Source organism: Salvelinus sp. IW2-2015, linkage group LG20 (assembly GCF_002910315.2).
Source record: "Salvelinus sp. IW2-2015 linkage group LG20, ASM291031v2, whole genome shotgun sequence".
NCBI classification, from domain to species: domain Eukaryota; kingdom Metazoa; phylum Chordata; class Actinopteri; order Salmoniformes; family Salmonidae; genus Salvelinus; species Salvelinus sp. IW2-2015.
In genome coordinates this window covers 48991939-49010681 of record NC_036860.1, presented here as the reverse complement: position 1 = coordinate 49010681, position 18743 = coordinate 48991939, and the positions used below count along the sequence as shown (strand labels likewise).

Below are 18743 nucleotides of genomic sequence, written 5' to 3'. Positions count from 1 at the left end.
CTGACTGGTTCTGAGCCACATACTTAAAGAAAAAAAAAATTGTGACCAAGAGATGCATATCTGTATTCCGTCATGTGAAAATCCATACATTATGGTCCAATTAGTTTATTTCAACTGACTTCCTTTGTACAGAGTTACATGAACTATCTTTAAAATTGTTGCATTTATATTTTTGTGCAATAAAGATATGCCTAGGTACAAATAAAAAACAGATTTTTATGCATCATTTGCTTTATTGTTTCCTTTATGTATAAAGCACTGCAGTGTAAACATTTACACACAAGACAAAAACGCATCGGTATGGTAACGCCGCTACATGGAATGCAGAAATGTGTCAGCTATATTTTTTGGTAATATTGAATTCAAAAGATTAAGTGGAAACCTTACTGTGCAACAGAATATAGCATCAAGACAAAATGAAAAGGCACAACGAATGAAACTGAACACTGTCAGTAAGCTCCCCCTTTCTTCCAGAGTAAGACATCTTTAGTCCAATACAAAAATGCAAGACAAGACACCCAGCTGCTCTCAGCTTACTAGCTAGCATAATTGAAAAAACAAACTGTAATAAACAGAATATCCTTCAGGCTTGGGCATTACTAAGGTTTGACCTTATGGCTTCTGTATAGAGATATGCAGCCGTTGTCAAGACCAGCTATTAGTATATGCATACATTTCAATTGAAAGTTGTTCCTCCACAATTTCAGTTTAACAAGTTAATCTTGTCATCCACTGTAAGGGATGTTATGAATATGTAGCGTGAACATCAAGCATAGAGTTGTAACAGTAAAAATGCATGTTAACTGGAAAACTGCACATACCATACAMCATTCTGAAACATGAATGGAGTGTTGCATATTGAGAAGTAACATACCAAGTTGTCCTCTAACAGGCCTAGTCTTCTTCAGAAACATGTATGGGCTTAACTTAAATAAGAATACTACAAAATATTGTGCAAACATATTGCTGTTCAAAACTAGGTTGAAATAACACTAACTTTTAGTAACATTATCTTCCACGTCTTTCTAAATTCCCAGGTCGCCCTTCATCAAGCAAATGGCTTGTGGGTAGTTTGTCGATGCCAAAGTGGCACAGCATCTTGGTTAAGGCCACTTCATCCCCCGGCCCATCAAGCATGCGAACACCGTCATTACCATTTTGGGCTTGACATCCACCAGGTCGTCTGGGAGAGCGTAGACACACACCCCGATCTTCCTCGCCATGGAAATGGCATATCTAAGAGTAGAAAAAGGTTGTTTCATTTAATATTGATCAGCACTTTCTTGCATGACAATACATCTGACATTTCCATTTGTTGCATATTCATACGTATGACTTCTGAATATATTAGAGTGCCTTAAAAGTATTCATACACCGACTTACTACATTGTTACAGCCTGAATTCAAGATGAAAATAACTCACCCATCTATATACCCCATAAATGACAGTGAAAACATGTATAGACATTGAAAATGAAATACAGAAATCTAATTTACATAAGTATGCACACCGAGTCAACACTTTAAGCACCTTGGCAGCGATTATAGCTGTGAGTGTTAGTAAAAGGCAACTTATGCTTGATCCGAAAATGTGGTCGGTGGCTTCCTATGGAGGGTATGACGCAATTGCGGAGCCTCCGGAGGCCAAATTGAGCTCCGTACTGCATTCACATTTTTTAACAATGAGGGCTCCATATAGCTCCGTATTCACATGATTGATTGACAGTAGGTGGGGGCGGGAGGTCCTGTACAGTGCATTCAGAAAGTATTCAGATCCCGTCACTAACATTGTTACATTACAGCCTTATTCTAAAATGGATTACATACACACCTCCCCATCTACACACAATACCCCATAATGACAAAGCAAAACAGGTTTTTGCAAATGTATTAAAATTATAACAGAAACACCTTATTTACATAAGCATTCTGACCCTTTGCTATGAGACTTGAAATTGAGCTCAGTTGCATCCAGTTTCCATTGATCATCCTTGAGATATTTCTACAACTTGGCGACCACTTGTGGTAATTTCAATTTATTGGACAGGATTTATAAGGGGACACACCAGTCTATATAAAAAAGGTCCCACAGTTCACATAGCATGTCAGAGCAAAAACCAAGCCATGAGGTTGAAGGAACTGTACGTAGTGATCTGAGACAGGGTTGTGTCGAGGCACAGGTCTGGGTAAGGGTACTAAAACATTTCTGCAGCATTGAAGGTCCAAGAACAGTGGCCTCCATTCTGAAATGGAAGAAGTTTGGAACCACCAAGACTCTTCCTAGAAGTGGCCACCCGGGGAGAAGGACCTTTGTCAGGATGGTGAACAAGAACCCGATGATAACTCTGCCAGACCTCCAGAGTTCTTCTGTAGAGATGGGAGAACCTTCCAGAAGGACAACATCTCCGCAGTACTCCACCAATCAGACTTTCATGGTAGAGCGGCCAGATGGCAGCCAATCCTCAGTGAGAGGCACGACCGTCCGCTTGGATTTTGCCAAAAGGCACCCAAAGGACTAAGACCATGAGAAACAAGATTCTCTGGTCTGATGAAACCAAGACTGAACTCTGGCCTGAATGCCAATCGTCACATCTGGAGGAAACCTGGCACCATCCCTACGGTGAAGTATGGTGGAGGTGGCATCATGCTGTGGGGATGGTTTCAGCGGCAGGGAGACTAGTCAGGATCGAGGGAAAGATTAACAGAGCAAAGTACAGCGAGATCCTTGATGAAAACCTGCTCCAGAGCGCACAGAACCTCAGACTGGGGCCAAGGTTCACCTTCCAACAGGACAACAACCCTAAGCACACAGCCAAGGCCACCTGGAGTGGCTTTGGGACAAGTCTCTGAATTTCCTTGAGTGGCTAAGCCAGAGCCCGGACTTGAACCCAATCGAACATCTCTGGAGAGACCTGAAAAGAGTTGTGCAGCGATGCTCCCTATACAATCTGACCAAGCTTGAACGGCTCTGCAGAGAAGAATCTCCCCAAATACAGGTGTGCCAAGATTGTAGTCGTCATACCCAAGACTCGAGGCTGTAATAGCAGCCAAAGGTGCTTCAACAAAGTACTTAGTAAAGGATCTGAATACTTAGGTAAATGTGATGTTTATTTTTTATAAATTTGCACCAAGAAAAATMTTAACCCTTTTTCTCACCAAGCAGCACTGCTTCTTGACACACTGCTCGCTTAACCCGGGAGCCAGCCGCACCAATGTGTCAGGAAACACCGTCCAACTGGCGACCGTGTGAGCGTGCATGCGTCCAGCCCGCCACAGGAGTCGCTAGAGCGTGATGGGACAAGGACATCCCGGCAGGCCAAACCCTCCCCTAACCCGGACGATGCTGGGCCAATTGTGCGCCACCTCAGGTCTCCCGGTCGCGGCCGGCTGCGACACAGCCCGGATCTGTAGTGACGCCTCTAGCACTGCCTTAGACCGCTGCGCCAAATTGGGAGGCCTAAAAAACCTGTTTTTGCTTTGTCATTATGTGTTATTGCGTGTAGATTGATGGGGAAAAAACGATTTAATACATTTTAGAATAAGGCTAAACAAAACGTGGAAAAATTCAAGGGGTCTGAATACTCTGAACACACACCCTTCCCAAAAGCTGCTCTGCGAAGCGCAAGTAGTATGACTGCTTTGACTTCTACAGAGGCCGTATCACCGTAAATGTTGCATGGCCAATGCAGATGTCAGATTGACCATGCAGTGCCTTAAGTCTCAAAAAGCTTTCCACGCCTGGATTGTGCAACATTTTCATTATTACATTTTTTATTCTTCAAGCTGTCAAATTGGTTGTTCATTGCTGGACAACCACTCAGAGATAACTCAAAACTGTATCTCAGCCAGATTCAATGTGGTCTTGGGAAGCAACTTGTGTATATTTGGCCTCATGTTTCAGGTTATTGTTCTGCTGAAAGGTGACTTCATCTTCCAGTGTCTGGTGGAAAGCAGACTGAACCAGGGTTTCCTCTAGGATTCTGCCTGTGCTGAGCTCCATTCCATTCCTACTTACCCTGAAACTCCAGTCCTTTACGATTACATGCATGCCCATAACATGATGCCGCCACCACCGTGCTTGAAATTATGGAGTGTGGTACTGAGTCAGTAATGTGTTGTATTTGCCCCAAACATGCATAACGTTTTGTATTCAGGACAGGATTCCTTTTCGCTCTGTCAATTAGTATTGTGGAGTAACTACAAAGTTGTTGATCCATCCTCTGTTATATCACAGCCATTAAACTAACTGTTTTAAAGTCACCATTGGTCTCTGGTGAAATCCGAGTGGTTTCCTTCCTCACCGGCAACTGAGTTAGGAAGGACACCTTTGTCTTTGTAGTCACTGGGTGTATCGATACACCATCCAACGTGGAATTAATAACTTCACCATGCTCAACGGGATAGTCAATGTCTTCTTTAAGGTGTCCTATGCGATGCATTGGAAAATCTCCCTGGTCTTTGTGGTTGAATCTGTTTGAAATTCACTGCTCGACTGAGGGACCTTACAGATAATTCTGTGTTTGGGGTACAGAGATAAGGTAGTCATTCAAAAATCATGTTAGTCACTATTATTGCACACAGAGTCTATGTAACTTGTTAATCAAATGTTTACTCCCGAACACATTTAGTCTTGCCATAACAAAAGGGGCCGAATACTTAACTCAAGACATTTCAGCTTTTCATTTTTAATTAGTTTGTACATTTTTTGAAAAACATTATTTCACTTTGACATTATGGGGTATTGTATGTAGGCCAGTGACAAAATCTCAATTTAATCCATTTTAAATTCAGGCTGTAACAACAAAATARGAAAAAAGCACTGTACTTCTCACAACCCCCCATATTTCATGTTTTTAACAGGAAGTATAGCAAAAAACAGTAAGTAATTGAAGCTTGAATTCCTCTTACAGGTCACTAACCCATATCAAAGTTTGTATGGACAGGTTCATCAGTGGAAGTCTTACTTGGCATTCTCCAGCTTGTCCTCAGCTGCTAGGCTGCCAGTCTTGACCAGGTCATAGCTGATGCTGCCAGGTTGGATGGCATCAATCAGGTCCACCACTGGTAAACTGGTGCTGATCTCCTTGTCCTGACAATCAAGGGGAGAAGACCGTGTTAAATACCCACGTCGGAAATCAGTTCAAGTACTGTGTCAGAATTTGTGGTATGTCACATTAGGTTTGCTGATTAGATGTATTGACAATCACTACAGAACATAGATGCATACTAAAACTGTCAAATAAGAGAGAAAAGTATTAAAAATAGAACCTAAATATATCAATAAAGCTTGACAAACCTTGAAGCTTGAGATCTTGGTTGTTTTCTCTGCCTCTGACAAGGTTGTATTGACCCATTTGACAATGTCGTCATCATTAGCCATCTGGCCATCTCCCAAGTCCTCTAGTACATTCAGAGTATATCTAGGAGAGATGTCAAGTGTTTGCTAGTATATTGATCAGTTTCTGGTGAACTCAGCAGTGGTCAGCATGCAGTCACTGAAGATCAGGCAAGAGTAAATGAAAAATAGTCAACTTATTCTGCTTAAGAACTAACATGAACAATATTCCAGTGCTGTTGCCTAGGGGCCAGGTTTACAAAACATTTTGCCTTATGCTGCCTTCTCTTATGACCCTGATTTACTGAAAAGCAACCACATGTGAGAGCATGTCAAATATCGCTGACGGTAACACCACAGATCCTAGTATTGTACCAGAACAAACTGGGAATTCTAGTTGGTCCACACGCACCACCTACTTCAGCCCATAACCATGCCTAGCTGGACAAATGATAAAGTAACGACTTCTGGGTATTGAAGTAACAATGCAAAGTTAAATTGGAGCAGCATATTTTTGGTTTCAGGAAACAAATAAGATTGCCAAAATATTTGACAGTATATGACTTACGAAAAGACAATTGGGGTAAAAAGTTCCTTTCAGCCCTCACCCTTGATCTTTATTTTACCTGTGCTCTTTTGTTTTTGCATAAACAACCAAAAATAACTACATATTTTATCCCTGGCTATAAAAAGGTATGTTACATATTGATCTAAGCATGTGCCAAGACTCACCTCCTCATGAGCTGCCACAGCAGAGCCAGCGTCAGGGTGGTGTTGCCATCGTTCAGGTCCTGCCCACCAATGCCAACCAGAGAAAACTTGGCCGTCATCTTCCCCAGATCCACTGCATAGTTGCAGTTCTCCAACTGAGAGCAGACAAAACACAGTAGGAATCAAGAGAAAAACATTAGTCCCTCTCCAGAACTGGAATTGACGCTGTGGTCTTTTGATCTATGAGCTTCTGAATAGTTGAAAAGTCAATTCTGCAGTATTATTTAGCATTCTTTCAAAGTAAAAATAAATGGAGGAAAATAGATTTTATTTGACAATAGTCAACCTTTTTCATGTTTGTTCCAATCTTGGGATATGGTGGCTTGTTGACTTTGTTGGTCCAGTCGACAGGTACTTTTATCTTTTCATAAAGCTGAAAGATGATTAAGGCGTCTGCTAGGTCTCTATAGAGTAAAGCTAGTTATTTAGGTTACTCATTGATAATAAAGCCAAAGAAACCTTACCCTATGTATGAACACCACTGGTAGGGAGCATGTTATCAGCAGTATGTCATTGGCGTTTTAATTTTCCATGTAAGTCATTAGTTGAATTTGGTACATACCCATACAGATGATTGACATGTGGGTTCACGCCCAGGGAATTCATCCAGTTCCGGAAAGTTCCCTCTTCTCGTGTCTCACCTAAATAGAAAATAGAGCTGTAGAGTCATTTTAAGGTCTAGGGGCGTACAATGTGTACTGAACAGAAATCATACAGCAACCTCATGACCAACAGACTAGCTCAGCACCCACCTTCCAGCAGGCCCCAGTCAATGCCCTCTCCCTCAGGCTTGGTGAGAGACGGGTACTTGTTGAAGAGATTGGCCACAAAGGCCAAGTTGAGTTTGGGGTTGCCAGAGACTACGTCGGCTGGTGTGACAAACTGGCGACAGTCCAGCCTGTCAGCCTGCTGAAGCATGTTCTCTGCCCTCTTCAGGTCATCCTTCTCCTACAGGACAGACACCACAGGTTCATGCTAATGACACATTTCATGTATCCCTTCTGAATTTTCTTAGCCATGTTATCTGTGTATGGAATTTGTATATTCGCCGTAAAAGTGCTTACACTGAAGCCTGCCATGCTGATGTCTGTGTGTGGCTGGTCTTCCTCTGTGCATTTGGGGGAGATTTGGATGAGGAGGTGGAAATAGGCTCTGGAGTCCTGAAACAGAAATCTTGTTTCAATCTCAGCATTGGAAAGAAACAAGCACACTGGGATACAAGGTTGTGCAGGCCACATGGGAACACAAATGGACAGGTATGCAATGACCATGACAGAAAATATTACAGTACAATGACCTTGACACATGAAGCTATTGTCAATTCCTATACAGTAAGGAAGTTGATCTATGAAGTAGGTCTGTCCGCTAAAGAAAAGAGTCAGTCAGAAATAAATCAAAGCACAGGCATAATATATAAAACTTAACAAATAACCTTCTATTCTTTCAAAGCGAACAGTTAAGAGTCCAGATTTGGATAAAGCCTTGTTTGAGGCACATTCATCATTATTTTATTTAGCTATTGTTCCAACACTTCATTGTGAAGACAAGAATAGTATTACACTTCACCTTAATTAACCAAATAGAAACAGTGGACATGAACCATAAAGACAGTGCACTCAAAGTATTCACACCCCTTGATTTCTTACATTTTGTGGCATAACAGCCTGCATTTAAAAACTGGCAATACCCCATAATATCAAAGTGTAATTGTTTGACATTTATACAAATTAAAAAACCTTGAGCCAATAAGTATACAAGCCTAAATAAGTTTAGGCGTAACAATTTGCTTAACAAGTCACATGGACTCCCTCTTTGTGCAATAGTGTTTAACATGAGTTGAATGATTACCTCATCTCTGTACCCCAAACATACAGATAATTGTAAGGGCCCTCAGTCGAGCAGTGAATATCAAAACTATATTCAACCACAAAAAGGTTTTCCAATGCCTCACAAAGGGCACCTATTGGTAGCAGACATTGACTATGCCCTTGAGCATGGTCAACGTTTTACACTTCGGATGATGCATCAATACACCCAGTCAATACAGGCGTGCTTCCTAACTCGGTTGCCGGAGAGGAAGGAAACTGCTCAGGAATTTCAACATGAGGCCAATGGTGACAAAAACAGTTACAATTTAATGGTAGGAGAAAACTGAGGCTGGATCAACATTGTAGTTACTACACAATACTACCCAAATTAACAGAGTGAAAAGGAAACTAAGCTGCACAGAATAAAAATAATAATTAATTAACTTGTTTGCAACAGGGCACTYAAGTAATACTGCAGAAAATGTGACTAAGCAAGTCACTGTGCAAATCCAATACATTATCGAGTACCACGCTCCATAATTTAAGCATAGTGGTGGCGGCATCATGTTATGGGTATACTTGTAACTGTTAAGGACTGGGGTGTTCAAGATTTTAAAAAATAAAAAAATAAACATAATGGAGCTAAGCACRGGTCAAAATTCTAGAGGAAAATCTGCTTCAGTCTGCTTTCCACCAGACACTGGGAGATTAATTTACCTTTCAGCAGGACAATGCCTAACAGTTTTGAATGAAATCTGGTAGAAAATCTTTGTCTTGCAATGATCAACACCCAATTTGACTAAGCTTGAAGAATTTGCACAATCCAGGTGTGGAAAGCTCAGATACTAACCCAGAATGACTCATAGCTGTAATAGCTGCCATAGGTGATTTTAACATGTACTGACTCAGGTGGTTGAATACTTATCTAATCAAGATTATTTTCTTCCACTGAGAGAATGTAGATCATTGACAAAAAAAAGACAATTAAATCAATTTTAATTTCACTTTGTGATAACAAAATGTGGAAAAAGTTAAGGGGTGTAATTACATTGAAGTCACTGTACATGGATTTTACACATCCATACCTTGATGTCCAAGCTGAAGTTACTGATTTTCTCCCAGCCAGCGTTCTCCAGGTGGAAGTTAGCCCAGCGCAGCAGCAGCTCCTCTGGAGACAGCTTCATCAAGTCCTCCAAGGTCTCTCCATTCTTCAGCAGAGCAGCCAGGGCTGAAGGAGACAGGGTCACAGGACATAGTCAGCTACATCACCGCAACTCACTGACCAGAGGTCTTCAGCCAGAAAAAAGAAAGAAAAACTCCAACACTGAGGACAGACTACCGCGACATCAATGTTGTGACATAAAAGGAAAGACACCTTTGATCCTTGTAATAGGTCAATGTACCGTGATGAGGAATAACATGGTTAAATACCAGGTTCATGAGTCGCCAAAGATGTGATAGTGCTGTGAAAGTCCCTCACCTTCATTCCTGCTGAGCTCGATGTCAGCGAACAGGCCGATCTTGATGATTTGCCACAGCAGGCCCAGCACCAGGTGGGGCTTCCCCTCCCTAAGGTCCAGAGCCCCGATGTTCACCACATGGCAGCCAATGGCAGAGGCAGAGTTCAGAGCAAGGTTCAGATTCTCCTGTAGGACGAACAGAAACCGTTTTGAAATACCGTTCACGAAAGAGAAACAAGGCCTCCCACATATGTAAATTAAAACAGATGACAGTAATTATATATTTACAATAGCATGTAAAGACCTGTATTGTGAACGGTGTCAGTTTTGTCTTGTTTATGGTCCTCTCGTCAATCGTGTCTGGCACCGACAAGTTGATCATTTTACTACAGGAGCACATAAACAGCTGGTTTATGAGGGGACCTAATGTTGGAAGACACAGGTATGCCCCATTTCAAACCACCACGTGTAAGGAAAAATAGCTGTGTTAGGGGCTGTAAGGCTTGAAGGGCAGGAATTATACAGAACACAATAATATAAATCTATGGTCTCACCAGAGAACGATGCCGTCGCACAGGGCCTTGAAGAGGGAGTCTGAGTTGGGGTCCATGGGCAGGGCGTGCTTGCAGTCAGGGTCATTCTCCAGCGCTGTGTTGATCCAGTTGACAAACGCGTACCGTTCCTCCTCTGCATAGGACAGCACAGAGAAACACCAAGCCAACAACTAGCACCACGTCATAACAGTGGCGGTCGGTGCCGTTTAAAATGAGGGAGGACGATAAAACATTTTATCATTTCAAATACAGTATATTGGATGACTCATTCAGCCCCGGCCTGCAGCCCCGGCCTGCTAGCTGTCTGAATCGCCGTGTTTCCAACCAGCCCAACCACTCACTGGACCCCTATTGATCACCCGGCTACGCATGACTCTCCCTAATATCAATATGCCTTGTCCATTACTGTCCTGGTTAGTGATTGTCTTATTTCACTGTAGAGCCTCCAGCCCTGCTCAATATGCCTTAACCTACCATTTAGTTCCACCTCCCACACATGCGGTGACATCACCTGGTATAAACATCTCTAGAGACAATATCTCTCTCATCATTGCTCAATGCCTAGGTTTACCTCCAATGTACTCACATCCTACCATACCTCTGTCTGTACATTATGCCTTGAATCTATTCTCTCATGCCCAGAAATCCGCTCCTTTTACTCTGCACGCACTAAACGACCAGTCCTGTTAGCCTTACCCTCATCCTACTCCGGTGATTTAGAGGTTAATCCAGGCCACAGGTGCTCTCATTTGTTGACTTATGTAACCATAAAAGCCTAGGTTTCATGCATGTTAACATTAGAAGCCTCCTCCCTAAGTTTGTTTTATTCACCGTTTTAGCACACTTGGCCAACCCGGATGTCCTAGCCGTGTCTGAATCCTGGCTTAGGAAGTCCACCAAAACCTCTGAAATGTCCACCCCTAACTATAACATTTTCCAACAAGATAGAACTGCCAAAGGGGGCGGTATTGCAATCTACTGCAGAGATAGAACTCTGTCTTACTATCCAGGTCTGTACCCAAATATTTCGAACTTCTACTTTTAAAGATTGATCTTTCCAGAAACAAGTCTCTCACTGTTGCCGCTTGCTATAGACCACCCTCTGCCCCCAGCTATCTTCAGAGCTCGTGCTGCTTGGTGACCTAAACCGCGACATGCTTAACACCCCGGCCATCCTACAATCTAAGCTAGATGCCCTCAATCTCACACATTATCAATGAACCCACCAGATACAACCACAAATCCGTAAACACGGGCACCCTCAGATATCATCCTAACCAACTTGCCCTCCAAATACAACTCTGCTGTCTTCAACCAAGATCTCAGCGATCAATGCCTCATTGCCTGCATCCGTAATTGGCTTGCGGTCAAACCACCACCCCTCAAATCAAATGTATTTATATAGCCCTTCTTACATCAGCTGATATCTCAAAGTGCTGTACAGAAACCCAGCCTAAAACACCAAACAATGCAGGTGTAGAAGCACGGTGGCTAGGAAAAAACTCCCTAGAAAGGCCAAAACCTAGGAAGAAACCAGGCTATGAGGGGTGGCCAGTCCTCTTCTGGCTGTGCCGGGTGGAGATTATAACAGAACATGGCCAAGATGTTCAAATGTTCATAAATGACCAGTATGGTCAAATAATAATAATCACAGTAGTTGTCGAGGGTGCAGCAAGTCAGCACCTCAGGAGTAAATGTCAGTTGGCTGTTCATTGCCGATCATTAAGAGTATCTCTACCGCTCCTGCTGTCTCTAGAGAGTTGAAAACAGCAGGTTTGGCCGTGCTTTCCAGCTGGCTACCCCGGTCAACAGCAACTCACCCAAACCTCCCCCACCCAAATCCAGATAGCTGATGTTCTGAAAGAGCTGCAAAATCTGGACCCCTACAAATCAGCAGGGCTAGACAATCTGGACGTCTATTACTAAAATTATCTGCCGAAATTGTTATAACCCCTATTACTAGCCTGTTCAACCTCTTTCGTATCGTCTGAGATTCACATAGATTGGAAAGCTGCTGCGGTCATTTCCCTCTTCAAAAATGGGGACACTAGACCCAAACTGCTACAGACCTATATCTATTCTACCCGGCCTTGCTATGGTCTTTGAAAGCCAAGTTTACAAACAGACTACGAACCATTTCAAATCTCACCGTACCTTCTCCGCTACGCAATCTGGTTTCAGAGCTGGTCATGGGTGCACCTCAAGGTCCTAAACGATATCATAACCACCATCGGTATTCATCGACCTGGCTAAGGCTTTCGACTCTGTCAATCACAACATTCTTATCGGCAGACTCAACAGCCATGGTTTCTCAAATGACTGCCTCGCCTGGTTCACCAACTACTTCGCAGATAGAGTTCAGTGTGTCAAATCGGAGGGCCTGTCGTCCGAACCTCTGGCAGTCTGTGGGGGTGCCACAGGGTTCAATTCTCAGGCCCACTCTTCTGTATACATCAATGATGTTGCTCTCGCTACTGGTGATTCTTTGATCCACCTCTATGCAGACGACACCATTCTGTATATCTTTGGCCCTTCTTTGGACACTGTATTAACTAACCTCCAGACAAGCTTCAATGCCATGCAAGTAAAACTAAATACAAGTTAAACTAAARGCATGCTCTTCAACCGATCGCTGCCCGCACCTGCCCGGCCAGCATCACTACTCTGGACGGTTCTGACTTAGAATATGTAGACAACTACAAATACCTAGGTGTCTGGTTAGACTGTAAACTCTCCAGACTCACATTAAACATGTCCAATACAAAATTAAATCTAGAATCGGCTTCTTATTTCGCAACAAAGCATCCTTCACTCATGCTGCCAAACATACCCTCGTAAAACTGACTATCCTACTGCTCCTCGACTTCAATGTAATTTACAAAATAGCCTCCAACACTGTACTCAGCAAATTAGATGCAGTCACAGTGCCATCCGTTTTATCAAAGCCCCATATACTACCCACCACTGCGACCTGTATACTCTCGTTGGCTGGCCCTCGCTTCATAGTCGTCGCAAAACCCACTGGCACCAGGTCATCTACAAGTCTGCGCTAGGTAAAGCCCCGCCTCATCTCACCATAGCAGCACCCACCTGTAGCACGCGCTCCAGCAGGTGTATCTCACTGGTCACCCCCAAAGCCAATTCTTCCTTTGGCCGCCTTTCCTTCCAGTTCTCTGCTGCCAATGACTGTCACGAACTGCAAAAATCTCCGAAGCTGGAGACTTACCTCCCTCACTAGCTTTAAGTGCCAGCTGTCAGAGRAACTCACAAATCACATCTGTAAATAGCCCATCCAATCTACCTCATCCCCATACTGTATTTATTTATTTTGCTCCCCAGTATCTCTACTTGCACATTCTACCATTCCAGTGTTTAATTACTATATTGTAATTACTTTGCCACCATGGCCTATGTATTGCCTTAACTCCCTTATCTTACCTCATGTCCACATGCTGTATATAGATTGCTTATTCCATGTGTAACTCTGTTATGTGTCGAACTGCTTTGCTTTATCTTGGCCAGGTCGCAGTTGCTAAAGAGAACTTATTCTCAACTAGCCTACCTGGTTAAAAGTTAAATAAAAAAAATTCAATTCCATTCACCCAGCTCAAGGTAACGTCAATAGATTTAACCTACTACATGATACTCGAATTTCCCTATACCCATCATGAGGTTGCTACAACCTAGCCTATGAATGAAAGTTAAAACTCAACTTGTGCATGTAATGTTTAGTAATCAGGGTGACAGTGACACATTCAACACCGTCCTGCATCTAGCTGATCTAGGGCATAATCATTAGTACAGTTGAAAACTAGAGTTTCTATTGGACAAATTCAGGTATGTTTATCTCCATTCCATTTAAGAAACTTTTCAACAGAAACTGCAGAATGAATACACCCCTGATCACACAAATGCAGTTCACTTTCATAGCCACACAAACAGCATGATCACTTTGCTTGTTGTAATTCCTCCTCACCTTTTCCCGTCGCTTGTGGACCTCAGCTGTCTGACCAGGTGAAAACCTTTTTAAACCAAATATCATAACAGCTAGACAGCCTACGTAGTTGTCACCACACAACGTCATAGTCAACATTGGTAATATAACACATTACTAAACCCGCTACAAATCATGCAGTACAGTCAACAAAACACTTTAGTAGTCACACCGGTGGGCCGCGGTGGCAATAAATTAATAAAACCAAATTCTTACCTTGGAAAAATTCCGGTGTTGAATAACATAGCCAGCTAGCTAACACAGGAGCCCTCAGTCAAGTGTTTGAGTAGGCTAAACTAACTAGCTCTTCCATTTCTGAAGAAATGTATTCTTTCAAAACTGTTCAACTATTGTCTCAGACAACTACTCACCACATTATATGCGCTGCCAACTGTAGCTTGTGCTTTTAGTACTAGATTAATTATCTGATCCTGATTGGCTGGACAAAATGTCAGTTAAAGCTGCAAAAGCAATGATAGGATGTCCTCCAACCTCCGGAAGTTGTCAATTATTGTGTAAGTCTATGGAAGGGGGTGAGAACCAAGAGCCTACTAGGTTTTGTATTGAAGTCAATATACCCAGAGGACGGAAACCATCTGTCCTCCAGCTACACCGTGGTGCTACCCTACAGAGTGCTGTTGAGGCTACTGTAGACCTTCATTGCAAAACTGTGTTTTAATCAATGATTTGGTGATGAATATATTTAAAATCTAGTTATCCCCAAAGAATTATAGCTGTAATATTCACTATTTTTATGAAATTCACCCAGAATTTACCTCCCCTTCCTCATCTGAGGAGCATCCACTGCTTCATACACATGGTTTGTCACTACACAGGAATAATCTTTTCTATGACATCCCAGAAACCCAGTTATTGTCAATTGACTAATCAATACACTATGAAATTAGAGACAGGGCATCTACCTAAACTCATGAGTAAGGTTCCCCTAGATTAAAGCAAAGACCCTACATATACGCAATACAACATACTGTAATGCAATGACAGAAGTGGTAGGAGAAGCTGTGAGCAGCTCACCAGAGAAGGAGTGTTGCGTTCCCTCGCTGGACTGCGTAGATGTCCCCCCTATGGCCAGGATCCCCTCCTTCCTGTTAATGACCTTCCGAAAGCTTTTGGCAATGTCACTGCTCTTCAACTCCTGGAATATCTGCAGAAGAGAGGGCAAAGTGCATTTAAAATCAAATTTATTTATATAGCCCTTAGATCAGCTGATATCTCAAAGTGCTGTACAGAAACCCAGCCTAAAACCCCAAATAAGCAATACAGGTGTAGAAGCATTAAGCTCCCACAAGCCAAGACTTACCTCAAGCTCTTAATACAGTTATGATTACGTTATGCTCAGTCAATGAGGATTACTACAAGAGAAATCTGTATAAAAAGGAATTGTGTCATCGAGTCAGTTGCACGAGTCAAAACAAATTCTGTAAGCTGCAATTCTATTCAGTAAGGTTCTCACTGGGGAGAGGCCATTTGGTAAAAAAAACACCAGTGTTTACCAGGAAGCTAAGTGCCCCTGTATACCAAACATTTGATCCTCCTTTGTAAGAAGTCGACATATGGGATACTGTATGCTGAATGGCCAGGGGAAATGTTTTTGGAAATAAGGATGCGAGGGGGGTGTAGGCTGGGTTAGAAAGACATTTGTCAATGGCCTAAAATCTATACAGGAGCCAAAGTTGAGTCAAGTAAATCAACGTTTGTTTTCACAGGCCCCAACATCTCTAGAGTCGCTGACCTGACACCTGCTGGTCTCAGTAGTCCACCACCAGCTACTCAGCCTGGAATTGAGTGACATTAAGTGTACGCCACAAACATCGGATCATGTAGCGTTAGGGAAATTTTCCATGAGAAGTTAAGCAAAATTCCTAGGCTTAAAAAATAATTTAAAAAAAGTTGGCTTACAACAGTGAACCTATTTTATGGGATAAACAAGGCAATTCTAGGTCTTGCGGCATATTTTGGTTAAACTATCCCCAATTAAAATGGAATTGCAACCCTATGCATGCACAGTGCATTCTTCCGTCACATGTACAGCTGATGCTCAAGATCTTGCACACTAATAGATATGCTATTGAGCCCACACTACTACACTCTGCGCCAATGACTACATGCTCCCTGGTAAATTAGAATTACAATACTGGGTGGGGTGAATATATTTTATATTACATGATTTTTTGTTAACTAGTAAATAGCCTACAGCAAAATGAGTTTCAAAAATGTCTAACTTGTTAACAATTTCTGCTAGTTAGTTTGCCACCATGTGGGTTTTAGCTTGCTTGAGCCTGCTAACTGAGGTGTTAATTCACCCGTTTCATACATGTTTCATTTTAAAACATTTATCTAACAAAGGAGTTCGTTAATCTAACTGCTTCACCATTTCTGTACATGGAATTGTATTTTTACACAAATTTTTTCCCTAATCTTCACAGGAAAATGCCATGGTCACCATCTGATGTGGAGACATTTCACTGCAGCTAATGTAGACAGAACAGCTGTGTACATWTGCAAATACTGTGCCAAATCACGTGTGAAAAATGTAACAAAGATGCAGAATCTGGGCAAGTGCATGAAGTACTCTCAGCACTCACAACAAGCAACTTCTGACAAGTCCCTCTACTTCTATTRGAGGTGAAAATTATGAATCAGACACCTTAGATAGCAACAGCACATGGTCCTCCTGGAATCAGAAGTTTGACTCAATGGATGAACGTAGTCAGAGAAATGCTGATGAATGTCTTGCTTGAGCTGTGTATGCAACTGGTTCACCTCTGATGCTCACAGGCAATGTGCATTGAAAGAGATTTCTGAATGTTCTTCACCCAGCATACATCCCTCCAACCAGACATGCTTTATCTACTCATTTGCTGGATGCAGAGTTCAAGTGAAGGTCAAGCAAATCATAGAGAAAGCGGACTGTATTGCAGTCATCTCCGATGGGTGGTCGAATGTTCGTGGGCAAGAACTCATTAACTACATCTCCAACCCTAAACCAGTATTCTACAAGAGCACAGACACACCGGTCTCTACATTGCAGATGAGCTGAAGGCAGTCAATGACCTGTGACCACAGAAGGTATTTGCACTGGTGACAGACAATGCTGCGAACATGAAGGCGGCTTGGTCTAAAGTGGAGGAGTCCTACCCTCACACCACACCCATTGGCTGTGCTGCTCATGCATTGAATCTGCTCCTCAAGGACATCATGGCACTGAAAACAATGGATGCTCTCTACAAGAGATCCAAGGAAATGGTTAGGTATGTGAAGAGTCATCAAGTTATAGCAGCAATCTACCTCACCAAGCAAAGTGAGAAGAATAAGAGCACCACATTGATGCTGCCCAGCAACACCCATTGGGGTGGTGTTGTCATCATGTTTGACAGTCTCCTGGCAGGGAAGGGGTCTCTCCAAGAAATGGCCATATCATAGTCTGCCGATAGAGAGCCCCATCAAGAGGATCCTCCTGGATGACGTATTTTGTGGTAAGCAGCCTGAAACCTATAGCAGTAGCCATTGCACGGATTGACGTTCAGACTCTGCCTGCAGATGTAAGAGAAGAAATCCAGACTGCCCTGCCCACTTCACTGTTGCGCCAAGCAGAGGAAACTGCCGTTCTAAAATACATCAAAAAGCATTAAGACTTCAGCCTGAAGCCCATACACGCCGCAGCATACATGTTGGAACCCAAGTATGCTGGAGAGACCATCCTGTTTAATGCAGAGATCAACAAGGCCTATGGTGTCATCACCTRGGGCTGGATGAGGGCAAGATTCTTGGCAGTCTGGCGAAGTACACTTCCAAGCAAGGGCTTTGGGATGGAGATGCAATATGGCAGTTGTGCCAACATCTCATCAGTCACCTGGTGGAAGGGACTGTGGATTTGAGTCTCTTTCCCCCGTTGCCTCCATCATCCTCCAAATCAGCCACCTCAGAGCACAACTGGTCCTTGTTTGGGAACACACACAGGCTGACCAATACGAGGGTTGAAGAATTGGTGGGCATCCAGGCAAATGTGAGGCTTTTTGAGTCTGACAATGAGCCATCCTCAACAAAGTTGGAAAGTGACAGTGAAGATGAGGCCTCAAGAGTCTGATGTTCAAGAGGTGGATATTGAGGTCCAAGGAAAAGACATGGAAGCCTGAGAGGAAGACCACCAAAGCTTTAGTTTCTAGACTAACATTTTACAGTTGCATATTGAAAAGTTTTTTTGGGAGAAGCGATGGATAATTGGGGATCATTCAATATTCCCTTTCTTGTTGTTCAGTGAAATCATTCCATGTTGAGTCAACTCATTTAATTAAAGTTCAATTAGTAACTAAATGGGTGTTTTCTATTGGAAGGATTTAATCATTTGCAATTATGTCTACTTATGATAAGGTAAAATGTTTATGTTTGTCTTCATATGATAATTATATCCAATGTAAAAAAGCTTAACTCAGCAAAAAGAAAATTCTTACTGTCAACTGCGTTTATTTTCAGCAAACTTAACATGTGTAAATATTTGTATGAACATAAGATTCAACAACTGAGAAACTGAACAAGTTCCACAGACATAAGACTAACAAATGGAATAATGTGTCCCTGATCACTAGTCATGCCCAGCACCGTGCCCTCACCTCCGGTGCAAGGTACTCTGGGGTGCCACAGAAGGTCTTCATGGTGGCGCCGTCCGTGATACCTTCCTTACATAGCCCAAAGTCGGTGATTTTAACATGTCCGTCATTGTCCAGCATTAGATTCTCCAGCTGAGAAAAGACACCAGGATGGATGAGACATTAGAACAGAGTGCCTGGTGATTTCACTATC

General features: G+C 42.6%; 1 protein-coding gene across 1 annotated transcript in view; it reads right to left on the bottom strand.

Moving 5' to 3' along the window:
• Positions 1-214: 214 nt before the first annotated feature.
• LOC111980301 (plastin-3-like) overlaps positions 215-18743 on the bottom strand; it is a 33854-nt gene continuing 15325 nt past the window's right edge. Inside the window, exons 4-16 of the mRNA XM_024011023.2 lie at positions 14958-15087; positions 9929-10061; positions 9679-9760; positions 9395-9560; positions 9000-9142; positions 7171-7266; positions 6859-7054; positions 6669-6747; positions 6393-6510; positions 6068-6201; positions 5297-5420; positions 4965-5089; positions 215-1236 (exon numbers count right to left, since the gene is read on the bottom strand). Coding sequence (XP_023866791.1) covers positions 1104-1236; positions 4965-5089; positions 5297-5420; positions 6068-6201; positions 6393-6510; positions 6669-6747; positions 6859-7054; positions 7171-7266; positions 9000-9142; positions 9395-9560; positions 9679-9760; positions 9929-10061; positions 14958-15087 — 1659 coding nt within the window. The 3' untranslated portion in view covers positions 215-1103. The remainder of the gene's footprint in view (positions 1237-4964; positions 5090-5296; positions 5421-6067; positions 6202-6392; positions 6511-6668; positions 6748-6858; positions 7055-7170; positions 7267-8999; positions 9143-9394; positions 9561-9678; positions 9761-9928; positions 10062-14957; positions 15088-18743) is intronic.